Genomic DNA, 24998 nt, shown 5'->3' on the forward strand with positions numbered 1-24998 from the left:
CTTGCTAAAACACAAAGTGCAATCTAGAGAAGTCCTCTAGGCAACTGATTTTGTTGTTTAAATTTTAAAAAGCTTAATATTAGGGTGAAGACTTGTAAAAGTAAATAGCATTTTTTATTGCATGTTCAAAAAGTGGTAGTGACAATATTAGGGCTTAGCACCATTCTGTTAGCTACCTTTCAGAATTTTGCTTTCTTTTGTAAGATTACTTTAGTTTGTTTTGGAAGTTAAGTATTTGTTTTAAATCTTTTTGCACACTTTTAAACATGATGATAAATTGCTAATTTTTCCTCTGGGATATACTAGTTGCATTGGTAGCTTCTGGACTAAACGTGTTAAATTAGCAACAGTTTGAATTGAAGCCCAGTTTATCGGATATTCACATGTATCTACGAATAATGTCATCGTAGGCAAACAGGAAAAGAGCAAAGGCTTCAAACATGAATTCTATGATGCAGTTTGGAGGGGAAACGTTAAAGGGTGAAAATCCAAAATCCAATGTATAAGAGTAGATAGCATGATTTCTAGGCATTTTCATTTTGCAGTTCGTATGGTGTATCTTATTTAAACTTACCACTTTGTATTGTACAGTGTAAGATATAACCAATGTTATAAAGAGTTCAGAAGGAGACTGGGTGGATACAAGCAGTGTTCTTTAGATGTTCCTATCATGTGTCACCTATTAACAGCCAGCTTTTCTCCTGTCCAATTACTTTAGGGCTACCACCCTTTCCAATGCAGTCTCTTCCCTTGCAAGCACTGGCCTGTCCCTCACAAAAGTTGATGAAAGGGAAAAACAAGCTGCTTTAGAGGAAGAACAGGCTCGCTTAAAAGCTTTAAAGGTAGGCATATGGAATTCTTAATTGAAAATACTTTTCCTATGTTCTTGTTGATAGCTTATTAGGATTCTTAAAGGAGCAAAGGGGAAAAACAGAGTTATTAATACTGAACATGTACTGTTGGCAAAGTGCTGGAAATAGAATCTTATGTGCATGTACCGTACAAGTTGTGGAGGGTTTGTTAAAATAGTTTCTGAAGGATTTGTGGCACCACTGACTCTTGTAACTATAGGCAGCTGATACTAGTGTGTGGAATAAATAAAACGAATTCTTTAGTTCTGCTTTACTTACCTGCTAAGTCATATACACAAATGTTGTTTCTGGATTTCTTATGCCATCTCACTTTCCCAACAGGAACAACGTCTAAAAGAACTTGCAAAGAAACCTCATACCTCTTTAACAACTGCAGCTTCTCCTGTGTCGACTGCAGCAGGAAGCATAATGACTACACCAGCCATTGATATTTTTTCTACCCCTAGCTCTTCAAACAGGTATGCTTAATGGTGTTACTTCACTGTGAGATACACTGCAGCTAGAGTTTCTTCTAAATTTCTGCTGCGGAGTATACATTGCAGAAGGTTGGTTGGGTGTAGAGTACATTAGTGATGTGATAAGAAATGATGTTTTGGGTGAAGTTGATGAGAAAATAACCTATGGCCATAAATAACATAAAAAGTGTGTTTTCGTTGTCCATTTGCAGAATAGTTTCTGATACAAACCAACTGCTAACAACCCTTGTAGCTGTTCTTAGTTCATTAGCCAGATGGTTGGAACTGTAAAACACACATGCTTTGTCCCCAAAGAACCTTACAAGTTAATTTGGGAAAAATCAGATAAAAATTCAGTTTGAGAGGTCATAATACTGAATGTAATGTTGCATTTCTAGATCTCTAAAAGTAGACTGGTAGCGAATGGTCTGCGTAGATTTTCAGAAAAAGGGAAGCCTGAAACAGGGTTTGAAAGAAGAGAGGCAGGTTTTGCAGTCTAGAGTTATATCTGGAACATCTCTGTCTGCAAGGACTTGCAAAGATAGTGCAAGAGTACTCACTGCATGCTAATCATAATCTTTGACTAGCAGGAACTGTTGGTATGAGTAAGTGTGTGATCTTCATTCTCTAAAATACCTGTCAAATCAAGCAGTAGCAGAAGGTACAGTGCTTTTATCAATATAGAAGGAAATAGCCCTCTGAAGGCATATTTTTGCTTTGAGTGTGATCCTACACCTAAAGGATTGCGTAGTTGTTCTGTTAGAGCTCACATAAGAATCTACTGTTCTTTTAAAGTAATCAGCACTTTGACAGCCTTCTTTCCTCATTAGAAAGCTATTGTAGGAAATTACTTGACACCAAATATAGGAAAATAGTTGAATCACATATAAGGAGCTGGAGAATCTGTCAGTGTTAGTAACTGAAAGATTTTCTTGAAAAAATATTTTCTAAATTGTTTTTTTGAGAGGCCAAAATATTTGAAATGGGCATATGCTTTGAACTAGTAACTTGAATATGTGATCTTGATTCTTAAGAGGGCTGAAACATAGAAACATCTGATAAATCTTCTTCAAACAGCCGGAAATGCTACATAGTGAAGACAAGACCATTTTATTCTAAAAAAACAAAGGGTAGTTTGTCTTCATGTTTAAATTCAGTTGCTGGCAGTACGACTGCTATGAGCAAGGAACAGATTTTACAGCAGGAGCTGCCATGAAGGGGATATGTTGGGTCACAAGTTCAGTTGCTTGCTGGTAGATACAATGTGTCCGATTAATCCCTATCATTAACTTGAACAAGCTTTACCTTGAAAAATTACCTTGATTCTGCTGCTCACATTACAGGGCTGTGCCAGACGATGCCGCTTTTTAGTAGCAGCAGTAGTCACAAAATGTGATTTCAGTCATTGTTGAAATGAAGTAGTAAAAACTGAATGAAACAGGTGATTGGGTCAGCAAGAGAATACACAGAGATCTAGGATGTCACTACTAGCCTTTAAACTCTTATGCTCTTCTCATTTTGAAAGATGCTTGGATGTCACAGTGACTTAGCTTCTGTCCGTAGTAGCAGCCATATGTGCAAATTTTGGTTCATTTTTGTGTTCTAAAAAGTTTTAGGTGAACACCGATACTCAGGTTTTTTCAAGACTATTTTAAACTATGGAATTAACTCTCTGCAAGAATATGAATTTTACTGTTCCTGTTTCACTTTTGAAATTATTGCAACAGTTGTATATAAGACTTCACTCTTCATTTCCATGTGATGTTTTTAGGTCTCAATATGGGTTTTAATAGTTTAAAATGTGCATTTAAATGAGTTTTCATTCACTCAACTGAGGTGTGACCAAGTGTTTCAAGACTTCTTGTATTTTGCTTTCCCCAAAGTTCTTTAATAGCTCATAGACATAAGCCAGTTTCTCAGCAGTGATTGACAGTGGAAAGGTATGGGTTGTTGAATTTAGATAAAACATTTTGGTGTTACAACCCATTAGATTTCATTCTGTCAGTCTGCTTTTGTCATAGTGTAGAGCTTTCGTGAGGTTATTTTAAAAGTTGCTGAAGGTTGCTGAATGTAACATGCTCTAGCCCTGGTGTTGGACTGTGAGGAAGATGAGAAGACTGTTTGTCTTTCTGTCTTAGCTTTGACAAAAGTCACTTGACATAACATAGAACTTAGCTTGCTAAATTAACACTTTTCTACAGAACTGAAAATGTGAAGTCCACCAGATTCTGATTTTGGCTCAGTTCTATCCATTTTGTAACAACCTTTTTGTAACAAATCTTCCCTTGCTGTTGACAGTCGCTAGCATTTGCCTTGTGTTGATAACTGTGGTGTAGTTCAAACAGTTGTATTAATTTATCTTTGTAGCACTTCAAAGCTGCCAAATGATCTGCTCGATTTGCAGCCAACTTTTCATTCATCTGTACATCCTATATCTGCTGCTCCACAAGTAGGAAGTACCTGGGGAGGTAAGAATTCTGAATTGGATTAAGGTTTTGATTTTTGATTGCTATGACCATGTTCCTCTAACTGTTTCCCTTAGTCTGTGGGCAGCTGCTTCCTTAAAGACAGAGATCTTGCAAAGACAAGCTACAAGTGGATGAAGGGAGCAGGAAAAAGTCAAATCTGGATATGAATTAAAACAATGTGGCAGTATGTGGTGATTACAAAGAATTTTGATATGAGAATTCTTAGTAGCAAAGTTACTTTAATTGTTGACCGGCTCTGTCAGCCTCATAACTGCTGTCTTCAAGAGTCACATAGCAAGCTACAGAAACTTAGCTGTGAGAAGTCAGTTCTGTGAAGATGTCTGCCAGACAGACCATGTTGCATACATGGGAACTTGAATACAGTGGTTTTCTAATACACATTTTAAATTTTGTCAAATATTAAATCAAATTTGCAGGTGATAATAGAGCAGAACTTGAATGAGGCTTGAAAGCAGGCAGTTGCAACAACTACGCATAGAAGGAAAGAAAAGCCATAGTTAGTTATTGAAAACAAAATAAGGCACCTCTTTACAAATTCTCTGCTGTATTTCATTTAACTACAAAGATGAATTAGCAAATAGCTGTGGTTGCGTCTCTTCAAGTGAAGAGACAAAATTTATAAGGAACTTTTCCCTCTGAAACTTACTTTTGAACACACAAATTATCATTCTGTCCAGCTGCTAGGATGGCCTGAATGAGATGTTAGGTTATCTTATTGATACAGGCAAGTCCTTAAACCAAGGAGGCAAACAAAGAGCGTTCTAGAAAGTCATGAATGTTACTTCAAGATTAGTTTGAGTGTTAGAGCGTTTAGTCATTTACTCAAAGCCTGTTCTGAAATTTTACTTCACTGTTTCTTTTTGAGCTATATCTTTTCCTAAACATCTTTCTAGTTATATATCTTCATAATATGCAGTGTATGTATTCTAATTTCCTATTTACTTCTTGCTGTGTACTTTGCATTTTGTGTACCTTCTCACATTTGTTTGTAGGGAAAACACACAATCTTGAGTGATGAAGGCAATAGTAGTATATGTGGTAGCTTCAAAAATAAATAAAAGTAGTTTACTTGTCCTTTAGTTTTGCTGAGCACAGCATCTTTTGAGAAAGATGCAGTGAGGAGCCTATTGAGTTATGCATGCAAATTTCAATGTTTAATAGGCTTTGAGTTTAGAAATGGAGAAAAATGTGTTGGCTCATCGTGTTTGCTTTGTGGAAAATATCTTCTGTTTCAGCTTGTCCTATTTGTTTCATGGGTGAGAGATAAAAGGGGAAATTATCTTCCTCTCGAAGGTCACATCAGTCTAGCATTTCTTTATTAACCTGAAAATTGAACCTGAAAATCTGTGTGTGTTCAGTGTTGTGTTACTCCTGGTAAGAGTCTTCAGTAATAGTCATTCATATACCTGCTTACTATTGAAACACTTTCAAGATTTAATTAACAATGAAGATTTTTGTATTGTCTGCTAAAATTTTAGGCTAAAATTCTGGGATTGCCATTTTTTGGTGTTGCCTTTCATCCAAAAAAAAAAAAAAAATCTCTTCAGCTTTACCAACATGAACACTCACCTCACATAGGTGACGTAGATAAGAAGTGCTTTCCACATTTTACAGACGGGGAAGTCTGAGCAATTAACTGACTTGTCTGAAGTCATACAGCAAGTCAGTGGCAGAGCCAAGAATGGAACCTGAACTGTTTCCAGTCCTGTGCTCTAACCACTGCACGGCATCCCTCCCTTAGGTAATTTTATGACATGATGATGTTTGTATTTGGTATGTATGGTGACTTTGAGAAGCGTATCAAACCAGGTACAAGTTGCAATGGACTAAAATCAGTTACTGTTGAAAATTTTGTGCAGCAGCTCTTAGGTGTGTAATGAAAGGATAAACTGTGACAAAAGCACTAGATTTGGGTTGCTGCCTTTTGTCTTGTGCTTCCAAAAATTTTAGACCTAACAAGGTTCAAAAAATCCCAGACAATAGGTTCTGTAACTGTATGTTTTCAGTTTACTTTTTTCAAACTCTAAGAGATGCCACTGAAAAACCTTTGTCATTGTTCTTTGAGGTAAAATACTTCTAGTTGAGTAACTTAAAGATAGAATTTAGCAAAATTCAAATTACTCTTTTAAATACACCTGAATCGTTAATGCCTAATGATATCCTGGAGGTGCAGAGTGCTTCCACTGATGCTAACAGATGCCTTGTATGTTCAAGGATGAAACTGGACTTTAGAAACATTGAGGTGTTGCTGTCAGGAAAGACAGCAATTTTAAAAATCTGATTATGCAAACCCAATTAATTTTCAGTTACCTTTCAAAACTTGCCAGTGCTAATGACAGACTCGGACAAGATTGAACACACTGGCTAGAATTAGAATGGAGCAGACAAGTGAACATTCTGAGAACAGATTACACTTCTGAGAAAATTTTGACAATCTAAAGCTGTATTGCGTTGTCTTACTAGTCAAAACACGTGAAAATCCATATACAACCTTGGGATTTGGGAAGAGAAAGTAGTATTTAGTAATTTTCCTATTGAGTGCATGTGTAAAATATTTCCAGTGGACAGTAGTTTCAAACAAATATGTGTTTTACCTTCTTTCATATTGTTTTATCTGAGCTGTTCATTGGGATTGTTTGGAGACCATTCCAGCTGTGGCTGGTATATTTGCCAGCTATCAATTTGTACCTAAACTTTAGAAGCAAAACAGATGTATCAGTGTGGAAATAATAAGTATGACCTATCTGTTTGGATTTTTTCCAATTACAAGGAGAACCAATAGAATCAGAAGAATGTGAAGCAGCAACAGAAAAAGCACGCATGAGCTGATTAAAGGATAACCTGACCTGTTTTATTGTCAGATCTGTTTGTTCTACAGCTTCTAGAATAGCATTCAAAGCAGACAACAACTTAAGCAGTACCTGAAAGCAAGGACTGAGTTTCAGGTGACTGGCTGATTGGCATGCCCACAAGTGCATTAGGTGGTAATATTACTGTCTAAAACATACATAAGACAATAAAAAGTTTTGTATTGCTCTTATATGTTACAAACACTGTATTAGCTTATTCTGCTTATCCTTTATTCAGTGTTGGAAACTCATTTTGCTTACTGAATGATTTAGAAAAAGACCTTTTAAGGTACTTCAGTCATTCTTGCAATGTAGCCAGGCGATTTGGGAGAGAAGTCACATCTTACTCAGTAAGACATTTTGAGCTTGCAGAAAATCAAAACATGTATTAAGCCTGCGAAGAATAATGCAGTTAGGGTTTTAAAATTCCATTTTCTTTAGGACTTGCATGTGACTGAAACCTACATGTGATCAAACTGTGGGGGATTTATAGCTAAGAATCAGGAGGTCAGATTCACGGAGAGAAAAAAAACGTAGATTTTGAAGCTGCTGCATACTTCATGGTAGTATGTACAAGAGTTGGGGATAAATTGGTAATCTAACCACGTTTTAAAAAAAAAAAATAGGCCAGAAACTGAAGTACTTAAGAAATCTCTCTTATAATTATTATTCAGACATTTCTCTGTAGTGGTTTTGTCTAGAAGAGTAAGTTGCAGTTCTAGGCACTGTGATAAAACAAATAGGGCTAGATGCAACTCTTGCTGATCTCACTAGTGAGTTCTTGAGTTTTCCATCAAGGATGCCTGTGCTTTGAAGCCAGACAGCTAAACCACAGCTCCTTCTGTCAACAAGTATTGTAGCTGGCTTTTCTGTCCTGTTTATCTGTTGGATCCTGGAGTACAGGAGTATTTTAAATTGGAAGATGTATCTATTCTCAGGAAGCCTTGAAACTCTCCTATGTGCCTTGGGAAGTGACTTGCACAGATACAGGTTTCCTTCATTCCCCAGTATGGTCCAACGGGTTTTTAATAAGGAAGATTTTCCTTGTCACTGCTCACTGGCTGTTGTCCCTCAAAGCAGAGCACGTTTTTGCTTGCTTGCAGCTAATGGCATATCCACCACAAGCCTGCTGCTCCTGATGCCCTCAGTAGTAAGGAAAGTGCTTTTGTCCTGTATGCTGCCTTGGTGTATTCATAGCTCTTGAAAATTTCATGATGCTCAGTAACAAAAAAAAAAATAATCCATAAACACAGTTTGAAGAAGGGAAAGTACAGCTCTGTTGTTTTTATTCGAGTTTTTAAAGCTATCCTCAGGATGGTATTGCATCGAATCCTTGCTTGGCACCTGGGATTCTGTTGTGCTAAGAGGTAGTCTCTACTCCAGGGAATTTGTTGCAAGTGTCAAGACGTGACTGAGTGAAGCAAAACGAGTTTAAAGAGGAATACCATACTAATTTTAAGTACAAAGCACACTCAGGAGGAAGCACAATTCATAAGACCAAGGTAGTATTAATTTAAAAAAAAAAAGTGTAGCTAATATCTGTATTATTTTTCTTGAGCAGAGAACAGGTAATTCTGGACAACTTGAAAATTAAACAATTAGCTAGGTCATCCCGAGTTTAGAGATGTCAGGTGAAAACTATACTTCCTGGACTCTTAACTCGTACTCTTCTATACCTAGGAAGCAGCATGTGACTAAATGCATCTCCCTTTTCTTCTTTCTCTTGCTCTCTGGAATTGAACAGATCCTTTTTCTGCTACTGTTGATAGTGTTGATGATGCCATTCCAAACCTAAATCCTTTCCTTACAAAAACTAACGATGCTGCTCATCTGTCTGTGTCTTCTGATGTATCTGCTTTCACCAGTAGGACACCCACACATGAAATGTTTGTTGGTAAAGTACCATTTTAAACTAATTTCCTATCTCCTAAAAATTTTAACATTATGTCAGTTTCTAAAGTATATTTGCGGGGCCTTTCGCAGACTAAAAGCTGGTCATTTGGGGCTGACTTTGTGCTATGATAGAACTTGATTTAGTAATTGTGCCACGAAAATGGTGTTAAAATCCTTGCTTGGCTACCTAGATGGGATTCTACCTGATGCGAAGGAACTTAGTTAAAGCAGTTGTTTGAGTGAGGTTTTATACAAGGTCTCTTATGCTTAGGAATGTTAAAGTAAAATACTACATATGCCTGAGAACGAGAAGAAAACACTGCTGCTTTGTTCCTCAGGTTGAAATGTTCTTTTTAAACATAGGAGCTTAATCTAATTTTTTTGGTAGCGGATGTTTTTCCCCCAATCATGCTGGCATTAGCAAAACTGATAAAGCCATGCACATTCGGGTGCATGGTCTACTCAAACTGTTTACGTATTAGGCAATAAACTAATACCTAGCCGTTTTAAAACTGTTGAAATCTTACTTTGGGGGTGATTCAGCATGGCAGTTGTATTAGAAATCCTTCTAACAATTCTGTTGGTGCAGCTGCGTAGTAATTTGATTACTTTTCAATATGAAGAATTAAGTTAGCTTTCATAGACTAAAAAATCCATTAATTACGTGTTGGTTCTGTTCTTAAGCAAATCTAGGTTTAAAGACAGTTGTGCTGCACCACGGGCTTTCTTTTTGTAGGCTGAACCCCACTAGAATTGATCACAGAAGAATCCAGACTCTTAGAACAAAAGAGATCTTTGATGTCTCTGATACTTGTTAACAGAGATAAAACAAAAGGGTCTTTAGAAGTATTCATACCACCTACATTTTGTCACCCAAGCTAACTAGTTTGTCTTTGGTTAATGGAAAGAGAAGGCAACCAAGATCAAGCACAAGAACTCTTGCTGCAAACTTCTCTCCACAATTCCCAGGGAGGATTAGTTGGCTGAGGCAGTAGTATACAAATACTTTAAGCTGGTACTACTGTGTAATAATCTGACCTGTGCTTCTAATCGGCCTTTCCCATGCTTCCAATAAAATGTGCATGGTTCATGTGAATGTAGAATGATTATTTGAAATACAGCTTTTTTTAGTAGGGGGGTTATTCAATCAGGTTGGTTTCCTCTGTATAATGTGTTCTGCAGGCATACAGAAAGCTGCAGCAGTGCAGGGCTGTGAACAAGGAGCCTGTTGGGTTTTTGTGGCACTTGCTGGTTTGTGTACTATTCGTCACACAACAGCCCTGAAGTCAGTGGAGATGGATGGCGTTGATACATTGCATTCCCTTCCAGCATCTCATTCTCTGTAGATATATCTAAAACCAAAGTGTGGCCTCCTGACAAATTGATATGTGAAATGTAAATGCAGTTTTAGCTATAGCACAAAGTGCTATGATAATGTGAACGTGGATTTAAAATAACTCTTTCTGGTTCTTTAGATCATTACAATCCATTTACTGAACTAAATCCCTTTGTGGCAACCAAATATGAATCCACTATTGGGCTGTATCCTTATACTTCAGGTATAAGAAAAATGCCTTGAAGCTTTTACACTCATTTCTTCTAAGGGTGTAAAACATGGCATTTGCTTGGGGAAAAAATAAAAAAGAAAAGTATTTATCCTAATGTAGCTGTAACTTTGAAACTGTGCTTTCCCCTTTTGTGTTAGATAATGTTAAACTTGTTTCTTACTGTATGTCTGGTGTGTACTGATTTCATTCCATTGGTTCTATGTTATTAGAGTATATGTGGATTTATAGACTGACCTGAAATTAAGTTTTTGAATAGCAGATAAACAGTATATCTTGGTTCTCTTTCTGTAACTCTCCCTCTTCTCCTTTCCTGGCTTCCTCTTTTGTGTGATACGCCTTATCAGATTCTTTTTGTGGTCCTCAAGCTTACCCTAATGCTTCTCATTTCCGCAATGAGCCTTCTTCTGTAGCTGGTCTATTTGGAGGTAGGTAATGGGATACAGCCTTACCACAAACACAGAAATTTGAATGTGTTGTGTGCCTAGAACTAGTAGGTATGTTATTGGCTACAGAAGTGCCTTATTAGAGCGGCTCCGGCTTTTATTCCTGTGCTTGTGCTAGGTGTGTTGTCACAAATGGTATATATTTTTTCAGTTTGTGCTAAACCAAGGCTTATTTAGTCTAAACATAAAATGAGTATCTCCCCATTTCAGGATCTCTTGTAGTTTACATGTTGCTACAATGCCATGCGAAGGACTTGCATGTTGTCAGTATCTTCTCATCTGACTCTACCTCATTGTTTGTAAAATAAAGGGATTGGGATGTTCTTGCTGCTTATGGCATTTTTGTTGATACATTACTCTTAAACAGTGCACTAAACTAGTACAAAGCTTTGCAACAGAACATGAGAAAGAGGTATTTGCTGCATTAAATTGCTGGCTAATCATTTGTGCAGCTGTGTAATGTCTGTATAGTAACCCAGTGCTGATGCCTGTTCTGGAATACCATCCTGACAGTCGCTAGACAGGCTGTGGACTGTGATGGATGATAATCTGTCTAACCCAGATTGAACAGGGAGTCTTAAACCTTGCATAGCAACAATGTTAGGAATACCTTCCATAAATGGTTTCTGGAAGAGTTAGTTCTTAAAAGCACCATAAAGTCACGTTTTGGTTTAGTGTCTTTGAACAGAAATTAGCTAGAGTCGTTTAACGAAAGGTTAAATACTACATATGATTCTGTTCCCTTTGTTCCATATCCAAAAAGCAGGATGATTAGTTTCTGTCAAGTCTTGGTTTATTGTCTCGAAGGAACTCCATTAAAAATACTGACCTTTGCACCTTTCAAAACATCCAAGTTAGACAAAATGCCCTGGGCTGGTGGTTGATACTGGGAGTAGGTTTTTTGATCATTTTCAGAGGCTGATTCAAAGGAGTCCTATGTATTGTTTTGTCTTCTGGCTTGTCTCACCTCGTTAGCTTCATAAAGCTAGAAACTTCCTAAAATGTGAGAGCAGGAAACTCAGCTTGTTTCAGTTAAGGCTATTTTCTAAAGAAAAATATGAGCTATTGTAAGTCAAGTTTTCTATTGGTACAGGCACGGTTTTAAGAGTTGCAGGACATCCCATCAAAGGAATTCCTATCCGCAGTTCAGAGTCTCTGAAATGGCTTGTTACAACTTGACGGTATATTTGTCATAAAGATACTCATTTTGTTTTGTTGATTATTTACTCCCTATCTTTTCCCACATTACTGCTTCCCATGTTTTGCTGTATGCTGTTTTCCTTGATTGTTTTTTAATGAAAAGTACATTGTTTAAATTCTTAGTGATGGATGCTTTTGAGTTATGAGTTGTATGTTCCTTTAAGACAAATAGGAAGGAACAGATAATCCAAATTTGTTTTTTCTGTGAAGTTTATGTTCGAGGATAGCATCCTATAGCTATTAATTTTTCAGGTGAAATGTGACTTCTTTCAGGAAAACAGTAAGATTGAAATGAGGTGCTGTCACAGAAAGCTAAAAGAAATCCAAGAAGTATTCCTTGTTAGTTATTTCTGCTCAGTGCAATGTTTGACTGCTGAAGTATTTGTGATCCTTTTCTTTTGTTTCTCTGTATCATCAAATTTTCTGTTAGAAACCAGAAGAGCTAGCTTTCAAGATGGTATTGTATTTTTTTGTGCTTTTCATATAAAGTAATAATTACTTCAGTAATTGCCTGAATATCAAGATGATATGCATGCACGCTTGTGTGCATGATCATATATAACACTAAAAAATACGGTTTTAGAAACAAATCAGTATTCGCTTCCGTATTATTGAACTATCAACTTAATACTGCTGAACATCATAGACAATGCTTTGTACTGCAATAAATTTTCACAGTATTGAAAAAAATTGTGTATTGGAGAACACTGCTTTACAGATAGATAGGAGAAGGCAAATGGAGTAAGTTCAGACAGGAACAGGAGTTGATTTGGCTTTAACTCCCCAGATCATGCCATAATTACTAGAAACTTACCTGCAAAACATGGTTGCCTGCAAAATATGTGTCCAAAAATAACTAAATGAGCACTATAAAAATTACTAGTATTAAGACTATCAAATCAAAGGCATTACTAGTCAGGCACCTTGGGATGATTTGTATCTTACTCCAGTTGTATCTAAGAGTACTGCTCAACTAATATAAAACATGGAGGGAATAATCTTCAGGCAGGTAATCTTGAAACAGATTCTATACCCAGCCAGCTTCTCTTCCTGGAAAAGCATGGTGATTATTTCCTCAACAATTTTAAGTTTTTGGTAAAAGAGTAAGGAAGATGTGAATAGTTAGTCCAGAGATTTAGCAGCTGGGGGGAGGAGTGTCTTTTATGGCCCACCTGTCCAGTTTTTGAGACAAAACCTTTCTTTGGAGGAGTGACTCCAAATCAAGTACTTCCAGCTCTTTCTCTTACATGCTTCTCAGTGTCAGGGTATAATCTGGACCTTTGAGGTATTACTAGTCTTTCTGCGGTACTTAAATAATCTACATATTTATTTGGCTTGTCTTGCATAAAGAAGGTGGATTCATGGGAAATGCTGTATAAAAACGTTCAACTTCTTTCTTTTTCCTCACAGGGTTCACTCCATCTCCTGTTGCTCAACCACAGCCATCAACTGGCCTTAATGTTGACTTTGAGTCTGTGTTTGGAAACAAATCTTCTAATGTTGTCCTAGATTCTGGTGGTAAGACACTAAAATAAAGGACGTATGTCCTTTAACTTTTTTTATTCTTGAGGTATAAATGTCTTAATCTGTGTTTACTCATACTGCTGTCACAGTGTTCCAGTTGAAGAAAAGAAAGCTGACTTTAAAATGTCAATAGCAGTATTCTTCATCCAGTTTTTCTTAATCATATAATTTTTCTCTGGACACTATTTCTATGTGCACCCTGCTGAAATATTTACATTGACTTCCTTCACTTAAATATTTTCTGCATTAAAACTTCACACAGTGGACAGCCTTCAGTTTTATGTGCTGTTATCTGAAATTAAGCCTGTATTTGTAGAGTATGGTTGGAAGAGGTAAAATTACATTTTAATTATATATATCTGTGCAACACATTTTTGGCACTTCTTTGACTACATGTTATTCTTTCGATGTTAAGATTATGTCAGAGTGATAAATTATCAAAATGTATGCAGTTAATTTGGATTGTAGTCATAGTTAGTACCCTTTCTGTTCTTTTGAGTATCTGGAAAGTAAATACTTTCTGGTCTTTTGAGATTGGACTCTTGACATCAGATTCTTTGTGGGCAAACCAGTGATCCACTAAAAGCAAATACAAATGCGTTTTTATAAGATTGAAATGCTTTAGGTATTATTCTTTATTTTGTTTTACATTTTGATTGCTTTGCAGTCATTGTGAATCCATTCCGTGTAAAATTGATCTCACGTAGGTTAAACTAGTAAAGTTGAAATCTCCTTTCTGTAGTAAATATCTCCTTTATCAAGAGACATAATAAGTTTTGTCCTTCTTGTATAGCGTAGCACTGCTAGGTTAAATTTTGTATTTTAGCCATTGTGTTGAACTTGCTGTCTAGTTAATTGACTGTCGCAACATTCATGGGAGACCTGTGATTCAAATCACTTACTTCATGTTTATCATTCCAAGGATTTGATGAACTAGGTGGTCTCCTAAAACCAACAGTGGCCTCTCAAAACCAGAGTCTTCCAGTTGCCAAAGTACCACCTAACAAATTAGTGTCAGATGATCTGGATTCATCTTTAGCCAATCTTGTAGGCAGTAAGTATTGAATCACTAACATATAAATACTTAATTAATTCTTTTAAATGAATAGAATTTCAATAGTATTTTTTCTACTTTGTAACAGATTTGGGCATTGGAAATGGAACTACTAAAAAGTGAGTATGCTTAATCAAAAGTTGAGCATTTTGATTTTCTTGATAGTAAATTTTTATGAAAGTACAGGTTCAAACCTGTGCATAACAACGTAACGTTAACCTTCAGAGCACATTTGGGGTTGTACTTTGTTTCTCATACAAGGTATAATGAATTGTTGAGAGCTGTTGGAAGATGAGAGTTGACTGAGTGGTAGTGACAGTGATAACAGGAGGCGTGGTGTCCTCCTGTCTCCGATTCCTTTCAGGCTTTGTATATATTTAGGAAATGAGTTCATCAAAATGTTTCTTTAATTGTAGGTAATCTTAGCACACCTTAAATACTTTGTCTGATCTGAGTGTGTGCAGAGCTGTGTTAAAGACTGAAACTACAGCCTCTGACTTGTTGACCTTTAGACAAGTGAATGTTGAAGCAGGGCATGTTCTAAAATAGTGAACATCTGCTCTAGTAGCATAGTTGAGAATGTGATTAGCAAATTTCAGGCTTATCAGAACCATCTGTGCCAACTCTGAAATCATTCAGAAATCTAGTATGCAGTTGTTTCTAACTAAACTATCTTGACCTAAGGGAAGTCAACTAGACTAACTTACCTATACTGAGGAACTTGACTGAGAATAGATAAAGCTGAGGTGGCTGTTGTTGGACATCTGACCTTACTTTTTCTAGCCAACACAAGCTGTCATGAGACCTTTTAGGACATAAGTGAGCTTCTTCACTAACAAAAGAAGCCATATTTCCAAGAGGAAACGGTGTTTACCTGAGGGAGTTTTGTAAGAAAATCCAATGTTTTCTAACAATTCTTAAAAAAATCTATTTGAAGTGATGTAAACTGGACTCAGCCAGGTGAAAAGAAACTAACAGGTGGTTCCAACTGGCAACCCAAGATTGCGCCTACAACTGCGTGGAATGCTCCAACGTTGGTAAGCAAATGCTCATTTTAAAATAGTGAGTTCCCTGCAACTTAGATATGCAGGCTGATGTGTCACGAAGAAATCTGAAAGTGGTCTATAGTTGCAGTAAAAGGGTAGTAGAAAATTGAAGAAGTGGTTAGTTTGAGATGTGTTCTGCTTGGATTTGGTTTTCTTAACTGTGTTCTAGTAAATAGTTTGATGTGAGATGTGCGGGTTTGGCATAAACTTCAGTAGCGTTTGACCAGCCTCTCTCATGGCAAGACAGCAGCCTTGGTGTTTCACTCAACTGACTTTTTATAAGGGCATGTAGTGATAGGAGAAGGGGCATTGGCTTTAAACTGAAAGAGGGAAGATTTAGAGTAGATACAAGGAAGAAATTCTTCACGGTGAGGGTGGTGAGGCAGTGGCAGAGGTTGCCCAGAGAAGCTGTGGATGCCCCATCCCTGGAAGTGTTCGAGGCCAGATTGGATGGGGCTGTGAGCAACCTGGTCTGGTGGAAGGTGTCCCTGCCCATGGCAGGGGGGTTGGAACTGGATGGGCTTTAAGGTCCCTTCCAACCCAAACCATTCTATGGTTCTATGATATAAAACTGTGAATTGGAGCGGGGGCACTTTGCAGTCTAGAAAAATAGAAGTGTGAAAAGTGTGTTCTTTAGGTGTGCCAATACATCAAGTATGTATACAATACAGTTCAGCCTGCTCTAGGGATGAGAACAGGCCGAGAGATTAATCCTCTTGATACTTGTAGAGGTGTCTGTGCAGTGATGTGGGTATAGTTTTCTTAATGTACCTAACTACTGCTTTCCTGCCCCGATGTGTGGAATTGTTTTTAATGCATGTCAATTTTGGTGATCAACTTCATAGTGCCTATCCTAGCAGGTGGTATTGGCAAGGATTTTGGGGGCAGCATGTGGAGCGAGGGCTCTTAATTACATGTTCAGGGTTTACATGAGTAGTTTTCACAATGCTAACAGAACATTTTTGCATGTGAACACTACTCACCCTTTCCCCCATGGCCTGGAGAACTGTACATGGGCAGAACAGGTAACAAACTGCCCCTGAGGATTTATTGCATCTGACTCTAACTGACTGGGAGAGGCTGTATCTGCAGTGTAGTAATACAGTGTTGTGGATCTGGAAAGAGAGACCTTGTCTCCCTGGATCCACCACGTCCTCCCTGCTGAGTGCCCCTTATCAACTCCCTACATTTATGTAGGGAGAAATGTTTGTGGAACTTACTGGAGGGTGTGCAGATATTGAAGAAACTCACCTGCTCTAATGACTGATAGTTTGAGTTTACCTGTGTGCTTGGGTCTGTTTAATAACTCATGTCTTGTATATACATCTTCTTGTGATAAGTCATTACATTATATTACAACAGCTTTTGTTATTTAGAGATACTGTTGAGACACTTTTCTTCCTGTGAAACTGTTCTATTAACATACAAATCTTGAAACAGAAATAACCTAGGGGGAAAGAAAAAGGTTGTTTTCCTCTGCTGGTCTATTTATTGTGGAATTGCTGCTGCTTGCTAAATAAATATGCTTTTGAAAATAAGGCTTTCTTGTCTTTGGAAAAAAGGCATATACCAAATAAATGGACTATGCAAAACAATTACAAACCTACTAATGATGACAGTATCACAGGTATGTGTTGTCTCAGTAAATGACTTGAATTGCAAGAATGTGTTGGGGTAAACATGTAATGTATTTGTGAACTAAAATGCTATCTGTGTATATTCCGTTGTGTAAGTATTTGCTTCTAATCCAGTGTTATTGCATTATGTAATTGTTCTCCCTGGGAAATACAGAATGGCATGCATTTTCCACAATACGTAAGTGAAACAACCCACAGCCTTTTTGCAATCAACTGGCATGCTGATATTAACCACTGCTGTTGCAGAATCTCATAACCTCCTTGCTGTTTACACATTTCTCATTTTAAAATCTTTGGTGTGCCAAAAATTGAGCTTTTCTTAGCATACACGAACTTCATAGGTGGTCTGCAGGCTCTTGACTCGAATGATGGCATGGGAAATACCAAGATTATTTTTCCTTGCTTTAAACTGTACCATTTGCTGCCAGAGAGCTGGGGTGTATGTCTGTGCTGCCTTTAATGCACTTGGTGAATTTTGAATGAAGATAAAAACGTTTGTGTTTGAATAACTGCATGAAACCTCACGGGCTTCTGTTATACTTGGCACTTTATCCACGTTTATGGTAGATTTTGATTTCTTTTTTTTTAAGTGGGGAGAGACCAATATGTCATCAATGCTCATATGAAAAAATAAAATCCATGCCGACAGTTTACAAAGGGCAAGCAATAACCTGTGCTTGCTGTCTGAGGAATGCAGTCTTTTATTTCAAAGGAATTTTTTTTCTTTATGTCAACAGTGATATTGGTCTTTCCCTGTATTCTGTTTTTATTGCAGGGTAACTCTGTAACTAAAGGATGGTAGGTCTATACTTGAGCACTCAAAAATTAATTTAGTCAGCATGTTTGTGTGTGTGTAAGTGTGTGTACACAGGCAAAACAAAACCAAAAAAGTAATTTTCAGGATAGCTTTGCTAGCTGTGTGAAATATATGGATAGTACACGGTCTTGATAATTCTTGATCGGGGAAATCTGTTCTGATGGCAATTGAAATGCCAGTGACACTGGCTATGAAAAGGCAGCTGATACCTCAGAACTGAATTCGGAAGCGGCTTTGCTTCCTATTCTTGATGTTAAAATTTATCTGCTTTAATCCAGTATTACTACTATTTTGTCACTTCCCTCTTTTCTGTATCAATAATCTCTGTGTACCAAGAAATACATACGGCCTTTGTCTTGTCATGAATAGTAATCCCCACAGCAGTAGCGTGAAAATTAGACTGTTTTTTCTTAAAGGAGAGTCTAACAGGAGGTAGAGTGGATAGACAGCAAGTTATCTGAATATTCATAAGCACCAATTTATAGTCTGGAAAAAAAGGGGGGGGTTTTGTCCTTGTAAGAGTTAATGCTAACTTAGAAAGTGGATAATGAAACTGTAGAATGAAGAATATGGTTAGTATAGGAAGAACTGTCTTTATATATTTTTCTTTCTAAGAGTTATCAGCTGGTTTTCTATGTATATATTGCCGAGCTGTTTACAAAACATAGCTTCACCCCAGGTTTTGTCTGTTGACAGCAATCTTGCTGTAACTTCGCAGAAGTTAACTTAGATTAAGGGTACTATAAACATATCTGCAAAGTACTAAGAGGACTTTTAACCTGTTCAAATTCACTATGCTAAGTGGGTGAGTGAGAGGGAATGCAAGTTGGATATTCATGTGAGAGCTGAATTTATATTGAAGCATGGTAGGAGAAATCCCCGTAGCGTGTACATCCTGGCTAAGAGAAGAGAGTTTCTGTAATGTTGGCAGAAGCAATGGTAATTTGGTCTTTCAGTCTTTAAAATTCTGTTTTGAGACTCCTTGTGTACCATTACTTCTGATATTGAAATAGAATATATACTTCATGGGATTAAAAAAAGGCTTCTGCTTCCTGCGTATTTTCTCTCAAACTTCTCTGTCTCGTACTGTGTTCTTTAAACAGGATGCTGAGAGAATGGTAGCTGTCAACTTAGTTTAGTCAGCCAGAATCCTAACAGGTTAAAAGCAAATACATAATTATAGATTTGCCAAGATCACCTAGAAACTGTAGCTTAGGTACTGTATGCTATCTGAAATAATTTGGATACACTCTTGACACAAGACTGCAAATCCTATTTATTCTTTGCCATATTCCTAATAAACTAAGTGCTGCAGTTGACTCTTAGAAAGCAATGTCTTACCAGCAGGCAGCTGATCTTCTCCTCTCAGTTCACCCCTGTTTTTCATACCAGGCACCACCGGTAATGGCATATCCTGCCACAACGCCGACAGGAATGATGGGCTATGGGATGGTGAGTGGAACTCCTGCAACTCAAGTCAGAGGCTCTGTATCATTTGATTGCTTATAGTTCAGTAGCAGTTGTTTTTCTGAACTGTTTTACCGAAGACTGAATTTCAGCTCCTGTTGGCTTATTCGTCACCAAATCCTTAAGTCCTGGTTTTCTGAACTGTTTCTGTGGTTTCTGTCTAAAATAGTCTGCCCTTTCTTACCTCACTTAACTTTTAAAAGTTTATGAAAAACTAAGACAGTATCTATTCTTGGTGGGCTTTATTGGTGTAGAAATGAGTGTATCATGGAAATAAGTGTTTCATGTGAGCCTGGGTAGCTACATTCACAACAGGAATGTTTTATCGGTGAGGTGGAGCCTTCCTTAAATACCTGCTGCCAACCTCAGCAAAAGGTATCTGTAATGACCCATGCTACAAAACTGCAAGTTTGTGACACTGCCATGTGGTGTTGGTTGAGAATTGAATCTCTTGGTGACACACCAGTACTGGAAGGATTTTGACATAAACCTGAACTTGCTGCTCTGAAAAGTTGTTCAAATTTTTGTTCTTACCTCAAATTTTAAAATACTTCTGAAATGATGTGCCTTAACTCTTCTTCAGTAGTATGGTTTGGATGTAGCACAGCTTTGCTGGGTGAGTAAAAGAGGGGAGAACTTCCTTAGAACAGTTAGTCTGTTAAATGGCTCACAGATGTGTACAATAAAAATAAGCTAAATGTTTCATCTTGTAATCAAATTAGATTAATGATTTATAACTTGTATCTGCTCAGTAAGTGAACTGCAAAAGTGACCGATTGTGTTCTTGAGGGTCTTTTGGGAGAGTGTAATGTTCCCTGTTACCCATCCATGAACTTCTGTAGTATGTGCTTGTGCAACATAGTCGTGATTAAACTACTACTGTTGGTTCAAACTGGAGCTACACAACTTTGATGGTCCTGGAGGCATTTTCTTAATTATTTTGATTCAGCAGCTGGGGAAGGTAACACATGTGGTATACAGAAAGTAGTCTTGCATGCTTTGTAAAGCAGCTTTCATCGTGGGGTTTAAATGCGAATGTGAAATGGAAACTGGAAGTAATAGGAACCGTAGCTCTGTTATCCTGAGTTGCGGTTACTTGTTCAAAAGCGTGCGATGTCTGAGCAGATGGGTGAGAGGGGCCGTTCCAGAAACGAGCAGTAGGTGTTGTAACACACTCTGAAAACTGCCCTGGCTCACTCAGACTGTACTCAGGACATTTACTGCTAGGAATCTCTGAAATGTTGACCCTTTGTACAACCCTTGTGTTTAATTTTTCCTAAAAGCAGTGGTAGGTACCATCATAGTTCTGAGCACGACCATTTATAAGTGGCAGTCCAGTAGCAGGCTTTTCCCTTGGTGAGGTCGTACGGGGACAGGCGATTTCATTCGTACCTTAGCATTCCCTGGCTGCTGGTTCCTCTGTCTTCATTGCGCCAGCAGTTATTTGTAACTTACTTTTTTTGTAGGCTGTTGTCATCAGGGTCACTTTCTTGAGTGGATTTACCATGTGAATGCCCAACCAGCTGGATGGTGGGATAGGAGGAGGACTGGGATTAGTCGAGGAAAAACTGCTTGGCATGGGGATTGCTTCAGTAGGGCTGCTGCTGGGCGTCAGCCCAAGCCTGAGGGGAGTGCCAAAAGCAGCGCCAGAGATGGGCATCTATGTTCAGTAAAACCTGACTTCTAAGACCATTAATACATGTTAAACTCTTAATTCGGCTCAGCTGGAGTGTCAGTAACACTTTAGACTTTGATTGCATAATGACTTAACGTTAATTGTACGTAGAGTTCTCAGGTTTTGGTTTTTCTTGAACTCTGTCACCTCTGCATTGATAACTGTAAAACTGTTCTTGTGCTTTCAAAGGCAGACAGAGAAATGCTGTCAGAGCGCAGTTTTGGGAACAAGAGGATCAGCACAAATGCTAGTGCTTAAACAAGTATTTTAGCATTTCACATCTTTGCAGCAAGAGATTAAATGGGCTCAGTCGTTTTTGAGAGTGTTCCTTGAAAAGGCTCTGATGTTCCTTTCTAGTAACCTTTATTTGCAGAATATTGTAGAAGGATCCTAGACAATTGCATATGTCAAATATAACCAAGAATTTTCACCCATTTACCATTTTCCTTTCGCTCCTTAAATACTTGCAATGTATTAATGCTATGTGTGATTTGATGTTTTCCGGATTTTTTTTTTTAGCCATCACAGATGGGAGGCATACCAGTAATGACACAGCCAACTTTAATATACAGTCAGCCAGTCATGAGACCACCAAACCCTTTTGGCCCTGTACCGGGAGCACAGGTGTGTATGTTCAAAACCATTGGTGCTAGGAACAGCTTACAGCTGGGTCAGCTTCCTTAATATTTTCTTGTGTTGGACAAATGCATTGCAGCAGTTCACATAAGGATTGCTTCCTAGCTTCTCGCATCCAGGTTGGCAGCATCAAGTTTGTTTTACAGGAGCACAGAGTTTGAAGCAGTCGTTTTTCTGGCTATGTGATGGAGGTTTACCTCAACGCTTTAGTTTAGTTTAGAGTAGTTGATGTCTGTGTGTTGGCTGAAGATGGGCTGCTTCCCCAAAGTTTGCCTTCCATGCTGCTTTACCTCTAAGTACAGCTTTGTGAGATTGTGCTATTACAGCTGTTTCCTAAGCATGTGTGGCACTGTTCTTTGACCTGTTACACGTTAAAGTATTGGATTATTAAGTAAGCAAGTCTGGCAGTAGCTGTAAACTTTTTTTAAAGTGTAAGCTGCATGCATATATTACAGCATTTTTCAGGGGACAGGCAGGGCCTATGTAGCCTTGCAAGTCTATGAATGTTGTAGATGGGTTTGGAAAGAACGTGGTATCCAACGTGGTGAAACTTCAACCCAGCACCTGGTTGTTAGTACTGCCTGCTCTCACTGGGAGACACATGGCCCATTCATCTGGTTTTAACTGTCATATTCCCCAAAGGTCGTCGTATTCCTCCATGTTTTTGCAAAAGACGGTATTTACGGCATGGTGAAGACATTCAATAGCTACACCAATCTGTCAGACCTTTCCCCATTAAAGTGTTTTGTTAAATGGAGTGTTCCTTAAATTGCCTGCTTTTCTGCTTCTCATGATATGTGGTGGGTAGATTCATTAGCTAACGTACTGGACTAACAGGATGCTGAAGGGTTACTTTGAACATTGAGAAGAACTGACTTTATCAATACTGGAATTAAATACCTACCTTTTACTGTTTGTTTTGCAAACTTCTGTCATCAGTCAGTTTCTATCTGAACTTACTTTTTTAACCCAATAGTCATCTGAAGATAGTTTTTTGCAGTAGGAAAAACACTTTTAAAAAAAAAAAAATAGGGGGAAGAGGGGATGGACAACCTTGAACACCATACTATTTTCAGAAAATACTGAGATCATTAAGACTTTGTTCTGTTTGTGAACTGTAGTTAGAGGCAGAGCCAAGTTTAGGCAGCAGATTGCAACTCCAGTATCAACGGTGTGGTTTTACTTACCACTCAAATGTTTCTTTGTCAAAGCTCACACTGTAAACTGTGAGTCGATTAGAAAATGTAATATATTGGGACTGTATTTTGATCTTACTGTAAAGAGCTCTGTCTTTATAGGTGACTGTTTAAAAACATGCGTGTATAACTTCACTTAGGTATGCGTTGGTGTATGTGTGGGCTTCGGGACTAGAGTGTGGAGGGAGGAGAATTCAGCAGTAGGGGGAAAAGAGCCTCAAACCTTCTCCAGTGCCTGAATTGGATCCTTTAACAGGAGAGGCAATGCTGTGCGCTGCCAGTGGGCAGCACATCCATTGTCTTCCATACAGAGAGAGAAATGCAGTTCAGAATTGACTTTCTCTTGGACTTCTGAGAGCTGCTTTGCACATTCACTGTCACTTACGCGATTTGGTATCTTTCGCATGGGTTTTTATGTTATTTAAAGGGGCGGAAGGGGGTAAGTGTTTGTGACAATTCCTAAATAGAGAACAAGTTAAAGGATCCTCAAGGATAAGAGTTCTTTTTTCTACGTTTCAAAAAAAAAAAAAAATCTGCCTAATTCAGTTACAAACAGGTAGGTATGTCTGAGCAGCTAGGTGAGCCTTCCTGCTCCATTTGACATTGCAAGGCTTGGTCTAGGTTGAATCCCAGCTGGCTGTTGGAGGAATTAGTCACAAGTGAGGTGTGTAGAGCTGTGTTTATTGTGCTTATCTGACAACATGTTTGACTCTTGTAAGAATTAATTTGATAGAAAACACACCCTTTGAATCAACGTTTGCTGTGTGACCGGGAAGGGTTTTCCCTGAGACACGCAGTCGGTGTTCCTTGCAGGTGTTGAGCTTTCAGACATCTGACATCAATAAATGAAACAAAGGCTGCATGTGAGAACTTCTTCCCTGTATATGGCAGAGGTAGCATTTACTAACGTATAGCTACAGAGGGGAATTACAATATTGTTACGCTAAATTTACTGTATGTTTAGTTTTGAGGTTGTTCTGAGAGCATATTTTGCTGTTCAGGTTTAGTTCATGCTCCTATTGTGCTACAAATAGAAGCAGCAAAATAAAGAAATAAAAATGTGTGTTCTTGGGGTAAGTAAACAAATCTTAAAGAATGAATAATGGCTCTCTGAAAGGCAGGCAGTTCAAGCTCCCTACATCCCATGTGGATCACCCTAAACACCATTATTCTAGTGCAAGTTTTGTCTATGGCACCATCACTGCCAAAAACTAAGTTGTTTTTCATATTTACATTTAAAGCAGCAGATCATATCGCTTACCTCTAGTCTGCTGATAGATCTGGTTTGCTGTCTACAGTAAAGAAACTTGAAGGTACTTAAAAGCATAATGACAGATATGAAGCTGTTGCTGAAAAATTGTATTGCCAAGTCATAGTGTGTTGGGAACTCCTCCTGCTTTGTATACAGACTGGTAAAACAGGCATCCCAACGTTGTCCAGTTTCTTTGTAATTTAAACTGGTGTTCCTAACTTGATACTCTTAAGGATTTGTCCTAATAAATATACTTCTCATACCTCTACACATACCTATTTTGCTTCTCTTTCAAGTGTTCTGTTTACATGCATGCAACTTTATTTCTAATTGTTGCTATCAAAAGCACGGCTAGTTTGTTTTCTTTCAGGGCAAAAGAATTTGAAACAATTGAGACTAGAACAGTTGCTTCTTTGAAAATCTAGGTGCAGAAGATATTTGTGGTTTTAAAAGAAACTGGTGTGTGCCTCTTTTCTTTTAAATCACTTATTTTGCATTAGGGTCAGTATTTCCCGCTTGAGAAAGAAAATAATAGTTTTATCATGATAAAACAGCAAGCTTTCCTCACTGCAAAGTATTAGATCATGCTACCCAGAGCAGTGAGAATGGTTGGAGTTGTTTGATTAAATTCTAGCTGGCGGGGGGGAGAGTGTCTGTGTGTGTGTGAGGAAGGGACAGGCTGAATCAAAGGTCCAAACAAGGTTAAAGAGTAGCCAGAGTGATGGCAGAGATGATACGGTACAGCAAGTGCAGAATATTTCAGACAAGCCAGATGTGAATGATGTACAGGCAACTGGGGTATAGCGCCCTGTTGTAAGACCTGAGTGTCGTCATGTACAACAGCAGTGCTTGAACATTCACCACCACCGAAAACATTATCATGTTGGCTAATATAAAATGGTACAATCCTGACACGTCAGTGGTG

General features: G+C 38.0%; 1 protein-coding gene across 3 annotated transcripts in view; it reads left to right on the forward strand.

Moving 5' to 3' along the window:
• PICALM (phosphatidylinositol binding clathrin assembly protein) overlaps window positions 1-24998 on the forward strand; it is a 39666-nt gene that overhangs the window by 10627 nt on the left and 4041 nt on the right. Inside the window, exons 9-19 of one of the 3 annotated variants that reach the window (XM_009706630.1) lie at window positions 719-842; window positions 1194-1330; window positions 3695-3795; window positions 8410-8559; window positions 13180-13287; window positions 14216-14347; window positions 14436-14466; window positions 15285-15384; window positions 17185-17208; window positions 19240-19299; window positions 21509-21613. In XM_009706630.1, the coding sequence (XP_009704932.1) occupies window positions 719-842; window positions 1194-1330; window positions 3695-3795; window positions 8410-8559; window positions 13180-13287; window positions 14216-14347; window positions 14436-14466; window positions 15285-15384; window positions 17185-17208; window positions 19240-19299; window positions 21509-21613 (1072 nt within the window). The remainder of the gene's footprint in view (window positions 1-718; window positions 843-1193; window positions 1331-3694; window positions 3796-8409; window positions 8560-13179; window positions 13288-14215; window positions 14348-14435; window positions 14467-15284; window positions 15385-17184; window positions 17209-19239; window positions 19300-21508; window positions 21614-24998) is intronic. The other 2 variants (XM_009706631.1, XM_009706632.1) reach the window with 2 other exon arrangements.

Source organism: Cariama cristata, unplaced genomic scaffold (genome assembly GCF_000690535.1).
Source record: "Cariama cristata isolate BGI_N322 unplaced genomic scaffold, ASM69053v1 scaffold18768, whole genome shotgun sequence".
Lineage (NCBI taxonomy): Eukaryota > Metazoa > Chordata > Aves > Cariamiformes > Cariamidae > Cariama > Cariama cristata.